The sequence below is a fragment of the Polypterus senegalus genome, chromosome 9, assembly GCF_016835505.1.
Source record: "Polypterus senegalus isolate Bchr_013 chromosome 9, ASM1683550v1, whole genome shotgun sequence".
Lineage (NCBI taxonomy): Eukaryota > Metazoa > Chordata > Cladistia > Polypteriformes > Polypteridae > Polypterus > Polypterus senegalus.
In genome coordinates this window covers 112,177,217-112,189,717 of record NC_053162.1, presented here as the reverse complement: position 1 = coordinate 112,189,717, position 12,501 = coordinate 112,177,217, and the positions used below count along the sequence as shown (strand labels likewise).

Sequence of the window (12,501 nt, the reverse complement as noted above, 5' to 3'; positions counted from 1 at the left end):
AAAAATAAAAAAGTATGTAGAAAACTGTGTTACACTGTACGAGATGGAAGAGACTGCTTAAACAACTGGCTCACTATTGAAAAGTTGTTTGGTTTTTTTTTTTAATGACACCTATGCATATTAAAATATATTTACGGCTCCGAAAAACAAACAACTGTGTCGAGTATTTAACTATATTTCACTTGCCAAATACTTATAAAATGTCGTAAATAAAACAGATGTAGAAAATGCCTGCAACATTAACTACTGCCAGTTTGTTTGAAAAAGCAAATTTTCCACATCAGTGTTCTTTTACAGAGCACTCAACTGTCTCAAATTAAAGAAATCGACAAATGGATAAAAGCTCTTACTAAATGAACCAAACATTTATAGTTTTACGCAGAGAAGAGAAACCAAGAATAACTGAATGTAAAGAAACTGGGTATGCTGCCTGCGACTGTGCCTAAAATTGTAACGAACGGCTGTCACCTTGTAGTGCATGATTTCCTTCTCATCATGAGCAGTACTTGGGACGTCTTGTATGCAGCAAACGAAAAATGCCGTGTCGTACCGCCCCTTCCTCCCTACATCTGGCGGAGTGAGCCAGTTGCTCCACTCGTACAGGGCCCAGATGTTCGGCATGCATTGTAGTTCCCGGCACATTTCCGTAAACTGCTTAGGCTCTTGAAGAACACGAGCCCGCCAACTGTTCAGCTCATCATGCTGTATGGCACCAGGCAACTCCCCGGTTTTCTGGCCTGTCCTTCCTTGTGGCAATGCAAGCATAATTCCCGACTCTTCGAAAGTTTCACGAATTGCACATATTCGAAAGGCCACCTCCCCAGGCACAAGGGAGCCTAGTTTGATTCTATCTGTGGCAAACATGGGGGAGCGTGTCTTCGGATCTTGCTGAACTAACCCAAGTCCGAATCCAGGAAGGGAAGAAAATGGCTTGAAGATTTCGACCCAGTCGCAAGAGAAATCCGAATCGTCAATGAGTCCACCCGGAAAGACATAGGCATTCGGCATGAAGCTGCTTTTAGCACTGCGTTTAAGCAGCAGAACCTCATAATCAAAATGTGGGCTAATGGCTGATCGCGGTGCAACGGATACGCAACTTGATCGAGCAGCCAGCATCAGCGTGGCCGCCTCTTTCCAATATTTCAGGGTTAAGTTCATTTTATTATTAAGCCGGAGCACCTACTTATTTCTTATTGTAGACATGTATACGTCAAGGCATAATGCTGCCGCCTTCTGAGTGGAAGTTAAAATTACCACACTCAAACTGCCAGCTTTCCTCTTCTTTCTCCCGATTGTATCCGGCAGCTCCCGTTAGTACGGAAGCGTATTGTAGTGATGGGCGGAGAGAAGTGTCAAAACCATAGACATATATATTCGACAGTATACGTCAGCGCGTCCGTCATTTTGCGAGTGGCAAAAGTGCTATTTAAACTAATACAGGCAGAGGTGGAAACCGTGTTTTCTGATGAAAAAACAATAACGTTTAAAACAGTATCGTTTACATACAACAGGTTTTGGCGAATTGTTTAAATGCAATTATTTATATCCATTTTTACAATGGCAATTATTATTATTATTATTATTATTATTATTATTATTATTATTATTATTATTCATGTAGTACTAGGGTGTTGTATCGTGTTAGCCATTATGAATGTTGAGAAAAGTCAAGCAAAAAGACACCTTTTATTGGCTAACTAAAAAGATTACAATATGCAAGCTTTCGAGGCAACTCAGGCCCCTTCTTCAGGCAAGATGTAATCATATTGTAAGCTTATTATTATTAACAGTATTGTATAAACATTAGTAGGAACAGTCTATATTAAATGGCAAGGGACCTTGCCTTCATTCTGTTTGTTTTCTTAATTTTTTTTGTTAAAATATTTTTGCAAGAAGCCTGAAGTAAAATAATAATAAAAATAAAATAGAAATGTATATGACAATACAGTAAGTATAATTAATGCCTTAGTGTAAAACTTTGTAACAATCTGTAATACGCAATATCTGAAGAAGATATTTAGGAAAGAGTTTTTATTTTTTTACCTCATGAAATTGTTTTATAAAATTTCATTATAGACAACATTTTTTGTAAATACTCTGTCTGAGTTTGGCAACAGTTTGCCTTGTTCAGGACCATCTACGACGTTGAAAACAACATCTGTAAAACTTCTAACTCTTGATAATGCAACATATAACTGACCTTGGCTGAATCTTGGTTCTGGCAAGTAAATGCCAACTTTTTTTAAGGTTTGCCCTTGAGCTTTATTAATTGTTATGGCAAAGGCTAATGTAACTGGAAATTGTCGCCTTCTTAAGGTAAAGGGTAAATTAGTAGAGGATGGAGCCAAATCAATACGGGGAATATTCTGACGCTCATTTTCTTTTTCTTCAATCGATCTATTTGCTCGTATTTTTCTTTGTCTTTCAGCCTTTCTTTTGTTGATGTTTACTTGCTGAGCTGACCTTTCTTCCAGAAGATGTTGCTTATATACAATTTGAGTGTCTGTGTCTTTTGTCCTACTTAACGTGTCCTTTTTTTTTTGGGTGGCATGTTGTTAGTAGATAGTTAATAAACATACGCAGGGCAGTATGTGTGGCGTCTCCCCAGCAACAGATTTTATGTGCGCGGCCGCAACTACCCAATCAGCACTCTCCCCAGCAATGACTAATAGCAAGATGTTTGGGGTTCCACGGCCCTAATGTTGTAGTTTGAAAAAAACATAAATTGAAAATGAGCCTGGTTTTTTATCCTTAAATGTTTTCTTTCTGACTTAATTAAAACGGAGTAGACAGAAAATAAAGGTTTATCCCTGTACTTTGCCATGATATAGGTAAGCACATTTGAGAAAGAAAATGTGAAATCCTTAAATCACAGATGTTATTATTCGATCAAGTATTGAGATATTTCATTTATTAATACTTTACAATGTTTTGTGGCGCACAAAAGTAACAGGTTCGCTACGAAGAAAAGAAGCTGTCACAGTTGATTTTGGCTCAACTGACTAAGATGATTGCTTTTCAAATTCTGAGTGTAGTGTAAGCCCGAGTTCAATCCAAATTAAAGACTCATCAAAATTAATAATAATAAAAAAAACGGTCAGAAGTGAAATCTTTATAACCAATTTGAACTAAATAATTTTGAGAGATACTGTGGAAGGATTGCATAAAAGATCTGATCGGGAATCATCTCCACTTAGAATCGCCATCAACTGCGATGATTAATTGCGGAAGGCAGCTCACGTATTTACAATAATCCATTTTCTATTCATTGTCATTTGACATCCACGAATCCTGCCATTCAATAAGGTGATAACAAACCCACTGTGGTAATCAGGTTGAATTTACTCTGCTGCACCAAACATTCAAAGGTGTCAATCCGGAGCACATCAGAGTGGCTGAGAGACAGGGCGCAGATCAGCCACTGGCACACAAACACACACTGAACACTCCAAAGTGAGCAGTGCATGTATCAAGGTCGGCATTAATAACCCTGCTGAGTGCTGAGACAACAAAAAGCAGTGCGATAAACACATCTGTACCTGCTGTCGAAAAAGCATTTGCCTTTACCACCAGCATCCCTCTCTCGTGAACACATTGTTCAAGGTCCGGATAGGTGATTAGTAAAAAGTTGTCTTAGTCACAGCACAGTGCAATAATAAAACATTTCCTTAAACAAATATGATAGTTGTCCAGTCTGTATCATTCCATAGCAATCTTCCAGTTACAGAGGCGCAATCCCAGTCACTAACACATTTACCGTGTAGCCCTCCCCCAACACTCAAAGTAAGAATTCCACCTGATTAATATTTGAAAATTTAAACTGCTAAATCCGGCATCAACAACTACAATAACAGTTGAAATCGTCACTCAAATAATTTGTTTTGTTATAAACATGAAACAAGATGCCCATTGATATATTTTATCATTAATAATAAAAGGCAAAGCCCTCACTGACTCACTGACTGACTCACTGACTGACTGACTCATCACTAATTCTCTAACTTCCCGTGTAGGTAGAGGGCTGAAATTTGGCAGGCTTATTCCTTACAGCTTACTTACAAAAGTTAAGCAGGTTTCAGTTCGAAATTCTACACGTAACGGTCATAACGGTCGATAACGATCGACAACGTCCGCCATGTTGAACTTTCTTATTTATGACCCCATCTTCACGAAATTTGGTAGGCGGCTTCCCTGCGCTAACCGAAACCGATGTACTTACTTATTTCGATGGTATGACGCCACTGTCGGCCGCCATACTGAACTTTCCAACATCACCAATTTTCAAACTTCCCGTGTAGGTAGAAGGCTGACCCCATCTTCACGAAATTTGGTAGGTGGCTTCCCTGCGCTAACCAAAACCGATGTACGTACTTATTTTGGTGGTATGAAGCCATTGTCGGCCGCCATATTGAATTTTCCAAACGTCACTAATTCTCCAACTTCCCGTGTAGGTAGAAGGCTGAAATTTGGCAGGCCCATTCCTTACAGCTTACTTACAAAAGTTAAGCAGGTTTCATTTTCAAATTCTATGTGTAACGGTTATAATGGTCGACAACGTCCAGCATGTTAAACTTTCTTATTTATGGCCCCATCTTCATGAAATTTGGTAGGCAGTTTCCCTACGCTAACCAAAACCAATGTACATACTTATTTCGGTGGTATGACACCACTGTCAGCCGCCATATTGAACTTTCCAACGTCACTAATTCTACAACTTCCCGCGTAGGTAGAAGGCTGAAACTTGGTACTTATTTCGGTGGTATGATGCCACTGTCGGCCGCCATATTGAACTTTTAACGGAAACCAATGTCCGTACTTATTTCGTTGGTATGACACCACTTTCGGCCGCCATATTGAACCTTCCAATGTCACTAATTCTCCAACTTCCCGTGTAGGTAGAAGGCTGAAATTTGTCAGGCTCACTCCTTACAGCTTAATTACAACAAGTAAGCAGGTTTAATTTCGAAATTCTACGTGTAACGGTCATAACGGTCAATAACGTCCGCCATGTTGAACTTTCTTATTTACGGCCCCATCTTCACGAAATTTGGTAGGTGGCTTCCCTGACCTAACCGAAACCAATGTACGTACTTATTTCGGTGGTATGACGCCACTGTCAGCCGCCATATTGAATTTTCCAACATCACTAATTCTCCAACTTTCCGTATATGTAGAAGGCTGAAATTTGGCAGGCTAATTCCTTACAGCTTACTTACAAAAGTTAAGCGGGTTAAATTTAGAAATTCTACGCGTAATGGTCATAACGGTCAACAACGTCCGCCATGTTGAACTTTCTTATTTATGGCCCCATCTTATCGAAATTTGGTAGGCGGCTTCCCTGCACTAACTGAAACCAATGTATGTACTTATTTCGGTGGTATGATGCCACTGTCGGCCGCCTTATCGAACTTTTCAACAGTCTTTGTTACTTATGGGCCCATCTTCAAGAAATTTGGTACATGGGTTCCCAACGCTAACTGAATCCTACTTACGTACATATATACGTCCATAGCCTGCACCTCGGTCACCGTGTGAGGCGGCGTTGGGTCCTCCATCCCAACGCCTCCCACGTTGTTGGCTGGCTGCCTGCCTATATAAGACCGTCCGTCGCTCCGGTCTCTACATTCCCTTCCTTGCCTCGCCATGGGATTCACGTCTCCCTACTGATAACTACAGCCTTTTTGTTTAATCCACGGCTTCTCCGCTGTTTTATTGTTTGTTTATTACAATTATAGTTATTGTATAGGTATTTTACACTTACTTTACATTGCTCAGGTACCCGTTTCCTTTATCATTCCAACCCCCATTACCATGTCTATCGAGATGATCACTATCGATCAAAGAACTGTCACTTACAGAGTGGTTTCCATGCCTGGAGATAGCACCTACCTTTTCCATTCTCTTTGTTACATATTGCACGGCCATATCAGGCTCACTCTTGATATCCGGAGGTACATTCTGTCTTATGTATTGAATGACTGGGACAGGTTCAAGGTGTGGACTGATGACGGTACAGGAGATAATTATACTACACAGGAGCACTATAAGAGTGAAATGCTTAAGCTCTTCACCTATGGTTCTGCATGTGAGTTGATGGCTGCCACTGAATTGTTCAGTTGTCGCTTTCAAGTGTACTGAAATGGCCAAATATTTTACACTTTTCGACAACCGCCAATGCCTCTTAAACATCTTAGATTCACAGGTGACGATTTCAGTAGTGGACACTTTGATTTTTATGAATGTTTAAACTCTCAAAAGCTGGATGTGATTTTATCGATGAAACCGGTTGTGTGCTTACAACGCTTGACAGATGCCGAATGTCACTTCAACACAACAAATCCTGCAAATACTGTCGTAATTGAAACAAACCATGAAACTCAAACCGATTATGACAGCAGCAATCCAAGCTGTGAGATTTGAGACAGGATTACTGTTCACATGGCCAACTGTAAGTTACATGCTCAAGAGTAAACTCAGCGCACAGCTTGGTCATGTTACAACTGGAGGGCCGAACTGACAACATGGTATACAAAGAAATCCTTAACAAATAATTATTGGCATATTTTCCCACAGTTTAAAAAGGTTTAATTTTCTTCTTAATAAAAATTTTAATGCACTACTTCGCCGCTGCGAAGCGTGGGTATTTTGCTATATATATATCTATACTAATAAAAGGCAAAGCCCTCACTCACTCACTCACTCACTCACTCACTCACTCACTCACTCACTGACTCATCACTAATTCTCCAACTTCCCGTGTGGGTGGAAGGCTGAAATTTGGCAGGTTCATTCCTTACAGCTTCCTTACAAAAGTTGGGCAGGTTTTATATCGAAATTCTACGGGTAATGGTCATAACTGGAAGCTGTTTTTCTCCATTTACTGTAATGGAGATGAGCTTGAACGCCGTGGGGGGAGTTTCGTGTGACATCATCACGCCTCCCACGTAATCACGCAGTACATAGAAAACCAGGAAGACCTCCAAAAAGCGCTGAAGAAAACATGCATTATATAATTGAGAAGGCAGTGAAACAATAAGAAGCGAGCGAGTGACATATACAACCATGTTCATGAGTTCTGCTACTTCGGAAACAAAGCACGATGTAAACCTACACTTTAAATTAAGTTCATAGACAGGCTGCTGCTGGCGTTTGTAATTTAGTGCCTGCCCATATAAGGCCGTCCGTCAGCGGCAATCCAATAGCAACCTCCCACTAAATATTCACGGGTGAAGGACTGTGTTTATGGAGAGGAAGATGAGATGGTCAGGGTGGTGTTTGACACAAACTCAGCGAAACTGCGAGAGAAAGTTTTAAGTGCCAGGACTAAGGTAACATTAAATACAGCCACGGACATAGCACGAGATGGCACCAGCACAGCTGGGAACCTTCAATGCATGTACACCGAGCGGCTCACGTGAACTGACGCAGTGCACAGATAAAAGACAACAGTTCCAAAGAGCGCTGAACAAAAACCGAATTACACAATTCAAAAGGCAGCAAAATATATGAAGCGTCTGATAAGCATATTCATAAATCCAGCTACTGCGGAAACAAAGCACACGGTGGAAAAAGTCAATGTCCCACTAAAGGAAGACAGTGTAAAAAAAAAAAACCTGTGCATGCATTGTGTCAGGTCTCAGATAAAGAAGAAGACGAGCTGTTTATTGATGCAGTTAGAAACGAATCGGTTTTGAAGAACAAAAAAAGTCCGTCTACATGCGGCTCGAACCTTGTGCATGTTTGGTAGCACATATCTGTGTGAGAAGCTCTTCTCAGTGATAAAGACTAACAAAACAGCACACAGGAGTTGCCTCACTGATGAGCACCTGCAATCCATCCTGAGAATCTCCACAACACAGAACCTCACACCAAACATAAACGAACCTGTTGCCAAAAAAAGATGCCAGGCGTCCAGCTCTAAAATGACATATGAGCAAAGACAACTGAATGATTTGATTTGTTATTGCTGAAAGGAACACATTTTATTTATATTTCCAGGTTTTGTTATGCAGCATGTTCATATTTGAATTTGTATAATTTTGACAGGATATATTTTTATGGAGAGCAAAATCTTTTGGGATATTTAAAATCTAAGTTTATTTTTTATATAAAATTACATAAGAGTAAAGAAATTTGAATGTTCTTTTAATGTTTACTTTATTTCTAACTTGTATAATTTAGACAGGATATATTTTTATGGAGAGCAAAATATTATAAGTTGTTTAAGGTTTGAGTTGATTTATTCAGGAATAATATTCCTGTCTGTTTTTACCATTCCTACCAAAGATATTTCTGTCGACTAAATAAAAATTCCTTCTATTTAAAATTTAAATAGAACTTGAACAAATACGATAGTTCATAATATCCACGCAGACTTGCACGTAAGAGCGGGAGTTATCCATTTTAACAAGCAGCGTATTGCACTGATCGAAATAGCTGTGTGTGTATATATGTAGATATGTATGTATATGTATATATATGTTTATATATGTGTGTGTGTATGTATATATATATATGTATTTGTGTGTATATATGTGTGTGTATGTATGTATGTGTGTATGTATATGTATGTGTATATATGTAGATATATATATGTATGTATATATGTGTATATGTAGAGATATGTATATATATATATGTTTATGTGTGTGTGTGTAAATATATATGTATATATGACAACAACACTCATCACTCACAACAGTGACAAAACAATTACATTGACAATCATGTTACGTTATTTTCAAAATGTTTCCTTTTCCATGTTTCCATTGCTTCTTTAACACACTACTTCTCCTCTGAGCTGGTATTTTGCTAGTATATATATATATAGATATTGTATATATATATAGATATATATAGATATATATATATATATAGATATGAGAACAACACTCATATCAATGACAAAACAATTACATTAACAATCATGTTACGTTATTTTTAAAATTTTTCCTTTTGTTTTCATAACTTCTTTAACACACTACTTCTCCGCTGCGAAGGCGCGGGTATTCTGCTAGTATATATATATATATATATATATATATACAAAGTATATATATAAATATATACACACACACATGTTGGATATATCTTTACTAGGGGTGTGTGCAATTTGGCAGCCTATGGCAATCCAACCCCACTTCGATAGCTCATAGTCGAATTTGCTGTTAAAAAAAAAGAAAAACAGACTCTTTTGGGTAACAACTCACACTGGGTGAATGTGGGACCCGAACCCATGCATGCCATTGGGCGGCAATGCTACCGCTGCACCACTACTGTTTTTAGCAGAGTGGATGTATATAATATATGCATTTTTTATGTATGTAATGAAGATGAAAACAATTACTGTACACTCACCTAAAGGATTATTAGGAACACCTGTTCAATTTCTAATTAATGCAATTATCTAATCAACCAATCACATGGCAGTTGCTTCAATGCATTTAGGGGTGTGGTCCTGGTCAAGACAGTCTACTGAACTCCAAACTGAATATCAGAATGGGAAAGAAAGGTGATTTAAGCAATTCTGAGTGTGGCATGGTTGTTGGTGCCAGACGGGCCGGTCTGAGTATTTCACAATCTGCTCAGTTACTGGGATTTTCATGCACAACCATTTCTAGGGTTTACAAAGAATGGTGTGAAAAGGGAAAAACATCCAGTATGCGGCAGTCCTGTGGGCGAAAATGTCTTGTTGATGCTAGTGGTCAGAGGAGAATGGGCCGACTGATTCAAGCTGATAGAAGAGCAACTTTGACTGAAATAACCACTCGTTACAACCGAGGTATGCAGCAAAGCATTTGTGAAGCCACAACACGCACAACCTTGTGGCGGATGGGCTACAACAGCAGTAGACCCCACCGGGTACCACTCATCTCCACTACAAATAGGAAAAAGAGGCTACAATTTGCACGAGCTCACCAAAATTGGACAGTAGAAGACTGGAAAAATGTTGCCTTGTCTGATGAGTCTCGATTTCTGTTGAGACATTCAAATGGTAGAGTCAGAATTTGGCGTAAACAGAATGAGAACATGGATCCATCATGCCTTGTTACCACTGTGCAGGCTGGTGGTGGTGGTGTAATGGTGTGGGGGGGTGTTTTCTTGACACACTTTAGGCACCTTAGTGCCAAATGGGCATCGTTTAAATGCCATGGGCTACCTGAGCATTGTTTCTGACCATGTCCATCCCTTCATGACCACCATGTACCCATCCTCTGATGGCTACTTCCAGCAGGATAATGCACCATGTCACAAAGCTCGAATCATTTCAAATTGATTTCTTGAACATGACAATGAGTTCACTGTACTAAAATGGCTCCCACAGTCACCAGATCTCAACCCAATAGAGCATCTTTGGGATGTGGTGGAACGGGAGCTTCGTGCCCTGGATGTGCATCCCACAAATCTCCATCAACTGCAAGATGCTATCCTATCAATATGGGCCAACATTTCTAAAGAATGCTTTCAGTACCTTGTTGAATCAATGCCACGTAGAATTAAGGCAGTTCTGATGGTGAAATGGGGTCAAACACCGTATTAGTATGGTATTCCTAATAATCCTTTAGGTAAGTGTATATATAAATGTATGTATACTATATGACGTATGTTCAGCGTTGCATGAAAACGTTGCATGAGGTGAAGAATGAATATTTATGAGGGTATTATAGTGAGAGAGGTGTCGTCACCCGTATTACTAAAATTCTTCTTTGCAGCATTATACATTCCACAAGTTTGCATTTATATGATGTATAATTTGTAGTTTTATTTTTTGCTACTAAGTATTATCAGACACAATCATTTAAAATGTATTGATCATCTACAAACATTCATTTCGCCTGGCAATTCTGTCGAGTTTTTGAACTCTGCTGATGCCATATGTACTTTAAATGGGAGCTCATTGAATAATGATTCGAAGCACTAAGAAGACATGCACACTGGAATCGTCAAGCTTGGTTCGACGCCCCGAGCAGACATGCACACTGGAATCGTCAAGCTTGGTTCGAAGCACTGAGCAGACATGCACACTGGGTAGACACGCGGTTCGAAGCACCGAGCAGACATGCGCATTGGGATTGTATCATGACACGCCATTCAAAATACAGAGCAGATATGCACACTGGTTACTGAACCGTCAAAGCGGTTAAACACACTCGAAGGCATTGACCTGTATATTTTTGAGAGTCCATCTGACACTTAACTTTTTAGTTACATTTTGTAATTCATATTGACATTACACACTTCAGTTGATATAGTTAAGAGACGGCCTGAAATGACAATTCAGGTAGTTGCTGAGAATTCATTATTGTTATTGTGGATTGCTGTGATTTCCTTTGTCTGATACATAGTGTCAAAGATATATTGTCATATATCAACTTTATATATATGAAAAGATTAGGTAAACCATGCAGTCTTTATGGAACGCTTAATTTTCTTCAAAAGCGTACATCAAGCATCTATAAATATAATTTTTTCATCTTCATTAGGAGAATACAACAATGATACTCTCGTGTCAAGTAAACCAATTGAATGTGCATATGTAAAAAAACATAAATTGTCTGTGGTAAGAACAGTAGTAGTAGTTTAGTTGTGCGGAGATTGTTAATTATACAGATTAGGTGGCTCAATGGTATTGCAACTGTCTCTCAGTGAAAACACCAGAGGTTCGAGTCGTTGATCCTTCTCTTGTGAAAAGTTTTTTTTTCAATTCCTCCATTTAACAAAAAATTACAACTTGAACAGATAGCGAGCGAATCGAAGGTTGGCTGCCATAGTCGGCCTGTGGGTACGCGTCCCTAATTATATTGTGTATGTAAAGAGTTTCACAGTAAAGCATAATAAGCTTCATATTTGTGTGTTTGGAGACCCTGGTGTTGTAATGAATTTGTATTGTAGAAAACCAAACTACTGTGCAGCGTGCCTAAATGTGTCCTTTCGTTTCTGATCGCTATATGCCACTTTCAACTTGGGACAATTCGCTATAAACAGTTTCAGCCAATCACCGCCTTCTAAACATGCAGAATGACAGTGTGAACCTTTATTGTAGCGGTGCAACATCTTTGTTTCATTCACTTATATTTAGTTGTTAGACTATTTACTGTTAAGTGCTGCTTGAGCTACCGTTTAGTACAACAGTTGGCCTACTTAGTTCTTAAATCGATATTGAAATGCACACACCAAGCCTCCTTACTTACTTATTGAAATGCCTACGTTTTTAGTGTCCATTTTAGGAAGTCGTAGTTTTTACTTGTTCCCGTTATTATGAATTGTAATTTCTCAGTGTCACATATTAATTTGTTACTACTCGTAAGTTCCGCATCATTGAGATTCTGTTTTATATTCCGTATATGCAAACTTTTTTAAAGGAGCGTTAATTGAACTGACTATAGCAGAGTTGTCATCTTCTTAAAATTACTTTATTTATTTGAAATTGACAATTAATTATAAGCTCAAAAATCAAGGAGGATATGAGTTTGCATGGACTGTGCTGTTTCTTTTTTTCAT

At 38.8% G+C, this 12,501-nt stretch overlaps 1 protein-coding gene across 11 annotated transcripts in view; it reads right to left on the bottom strand.

Annotated features, from left to right (window-relative positions):
* Window positions 1–1,327, bottom strand: part of nudt19 (nudix (nucleoside diphosphate linked moiety X)-type motif 19) — a 65,743-nt gene extending 64,416 nt beyond the window's left edge. For all 11 annotated transcript variants that reach the window (XR_005634937.1, XR_005634938.1, XM_039763580.1 and 8 more), the window contains exon 1: window positions 469–1,327. Coding sequence is in view for 9 of the 11 variants with exons in the window: in XM_039763580.1 (XP_039619514.1) it covers window positions 469–1,158 (690 nt within the window). In the remaining 2 variants the exon portion in view is untranslated. The remainder of the gene's footprint in view (window positions 1–468) is intronic.
* Between the last annotated feature and the right edge of the window lie 11,174 nt (window positions 1,328–12,501).